The sequence below is a fragment of the Chrysochloris asiatica genome, unplaced genomic scaffold, assembly GCF_000296735.1.
Source record: "Chrysochloris asiatica unplaced genomic scaffold, ChrAsi1.0 scaffold00025, whole genome shotgun sequence".
In the NCBI taxonomy this organism is placed as follows: domain Eukaryota; kingdom Metazoa; phylum Chordata; class Mammalia; order Afrosoricida; family Chrysochloridae; genus Chrysochloris; species Chrysochloris asiatica.
The window spans coordinates 17,319,644-17,322,744 of NW_006408543.1; the positions used below are offsets into that span (position 1 = coordinate 17,319,644).

Consider the following 3,101-nt stretch of genomic DNA (forward strand, 5'->3'; position numbering starts at 1 on the left):
CTTTTTTTCCTCTTCTTTCTTCTTCTGTTTGCACTCTGATCATCCAGTCATTGAAGCCAGGTCAAATGGGTATTATCTCCAAGTGTGCATGTTCTTATGCATATGCCCTCTCTTCTGCTGGGCGCTTCATTCTCCACTCTAGTCCTCTGTGACTATGTCACTGACTCTGAGCCCAAGAGTCCCCAGGTCTTGCCATACTGCTGGCCAACCAGGTCTCCACACAGGTTCACAGGAGTCTAGCGAACACTGTAGGGCTTAGCTCACAGCTTCATTGCTGTTTTTCCCTCACTTTCCCTTATCAGTAATAAACGTGGTCACCAATCAGAGCGCATGTCTGCTTATGTATTCCCATTGAGTCTTAGTTTTGGAAGGGAGTTTGCCCTCAGGGGACCCTACCACTTGTCTTGATGTCTCCTGAGCAAGCAACTTGCTTGTTTTTGTAGTAATCAATAAGACTGCATTATAGTTTTGTATTGTTCCTGTCAGTCTTTCTTTCAAGAAGTATCCTCTGTTCTTCTAGCCCTCCATACTGGTCTGCTTGTCCTTTCAAGTGCAAATTTTCCACCTCAGAAGATTCTGGGTGAGGTTCAGGATTACACCTATGGTCTTATTTCCATAAACTTTTTGAAGCCCCCTCAGATATGTCATTTTAAATACATTCAAATAGCAAACATATAGATTATTTCTAACAAAAGATGTGCAAAACTTCTGTGGGGAAATTTATAAAACTTAACCAAAAAGTATCAAGAAAGACTCAAACAAAAAAACGATATCATGTTCATGGATTAAAGACTCAATATTTTACAGCTGTCAGTTTAAGATGAAATACAGATTCCATGCAATCCAATGAAAATCCAAAAGGTTTATTAATTTTTTAAATTTATTTTGTGGAACTTACAAGCTGATTCCAAAATTTATGTATGGAATGTAAAAGTCCAAGAGTAATTAAAATAATTCTGTAGAAGAAATAAGCAAAAAACTTTTACCAGCTATCAAGTCTTCTTGTATTAACACAGCATGGTGTTTATGCAAAACTAGGCTTGGATCCACAAGCAACACTCATGGAAGCAGCAGTCAAGAAATAAAAAAGGCATATATCATTAATCAAATCTGCTAACACGATTTCTTTAAATCATTAAAGAGCAAAGATGTCAGGCTGAGGACTAAGGTATGCCCGACACAACTCATGGTATTCTCAATAGCCTCATATGCTTGTGAAAATTGGACAGTAAATAAGGTAAACCATAGAAAAATTGATGCATTGGAGTTTCAGTGTTAGAGAAGAATATTAAAAGTACTGTGGACTGCCAGAAGAACAAGCAAATCTGTGTCTGAAAAAGCAAAGCCAGAATGCTCCTTAGAAGTCAAGATGGCAAGACTTTGTCTCTCCTACTTGGGACATGTTATCAGAAGGGACCAGTCCCTGGAGGAGGACATCAAGCTTGGTTGGTAAAGGAGAGGGTCAACGAAAAAGAGGAAGACCGCCCCACCCCCAACAAGATAAATTGGCATAGTGGCAGCAGCAGTGGGCTGAACCATAACAGTAATTGTAAAGAAGGCGCAGGCTGGGGCAGTGTTTTGTTCTGTTCTACTTAAGGTCACTGTGAGTCAGCGTGAACTAGGTAACACCTGAAGCAACAACAAAAACAGGCAACTAGCAACAACAGACAAGATTGACCAATGGAAGAGAAGAGAATATGCATAGAAGTCAATAGAATATACCTATGCATATGTGTGGCAAGGTCAGCAGTTCAAACTCACCAGCTACTCCTCAGAAACCTTGTACAGGGTCAGAACCGACTCGACAGCACTTAACAACAACATACATATGTGGGCACTTGCTGAGTCTCAAAGAAGTTACTATTGTTGTTAAGTGCTATCAAGTCAATTCTGACCCATAGCAACCCTGTATAGGGTTTCCAAGGAGTAGTTGGTGAACTTGAACCACCGACCTTGTGGTTCAAAGCAACTTTGCGGCCCAGTGCATTACCCACAGCACCACACCAGGACTCCAAAGATGTTACTATAAAACAGGGTAAAGTTAATTGGTAGCTGTAAGGGAAAACATGCAATTGCGCACTGTGGCAGAGATAGCTAATGAACCTGTGCTATCCAATAGTAAGCCCCTTTCCATCCTGGGGTGGTTTTCCCATGGCTTTCTTCCTATTCAAGAATCTAATTGATTTGCTGGTATTAGGAAGAGAAACCATGCGGGGCTAGGAGCCTCACCTGTTTCCTCTAGACCTCTTAAGTAAGTATCCCTTCACTCAGTTTTATCCGTCACCTACTTCACTGAATAGATTCGTTAGTGAAACGGAACCTGGAAAAGGTTTTCCAGAGACTTGACAAAGACTAACATGTATTTTATTAACCCAAGAATCTCAGAGACCACTCTGTAGTCAAAATGAAGGCATTCTCTACCTGTATTATATTAATATCAAAAGACTTCTGTTTATCTCCTAACAGGTGTAAAAAGATACAGTGAAATTGGATCTATCACTGATAAAATTTTCACATTATACTATGATCATTTGGGATACATACATAAACTGACTCCAGATCATTTTGAAGCTGATGAATTACTCTCAGCCACTGGAAATTCCAGAGCTATTTTTGATAAGGTCAGTAATATAATTCATTGAAACCAACTGATTATCTTGTCTTTAGAATAGATCACATTCTATATAGAGATTAATGAGGATATTTTCTTTGGTCCAAAGGTCTTATTAATTCTCTTGGCCCTACTTAACTAAAGGGAAAACTCTCCATATACCAAAGAGCATGTCCAGCCTCTTCTTCCAAGTCCCATCCAGGGTTCTGTAGATTTCGTTCCCCCTAAGGTGGCGTTTCGGGTAGACGTGCAGTGAGGAGCTCCATCACCAACAACACAGAATACCAGACCAAGCAGGCTCAGGGGATGGTGCTAGAACTCTGAAGGAATATTTAGAAGATTGGAAGGCTTACAGCTAGGGGAATTTGTAGTAGAATTAAGAAATCTACAGCTAGGGGAATTTGTAGTAGAATTAAGAAATCCATTGCTTTCTTATTCAAGATGCTAAGCTATTCCCAGAGCCTCCATCCTGGGAGAGACCAAGTGGGGG

At 40.2% G+C, this 3,101-nt stretch overlaps 1 protein-coding gene across 1 annotated transcript in view; it reads left to right on the plus strand.

Annotated features, from left to right (window-relative positions):
- The window catches only part of CATSPERB (catsper channel auxiliary subunit beta), a 191,888-nt gene that overhangs the window by 104,389 nt on the left and 84,398 nt on the right, over window positions 1–3,101 (plus strand). The window contains exon 14 of the mRNA XM_006839633.1: window positions 2,467–2,621. Within this exon, the coding sequence (XP_006839696.1) occupies window positions 2,467–2,621 (155 nt within the window). The remainder of the gene's footprint in view (window positions 1–2,466; window positions 2,622–3,101) is intronic.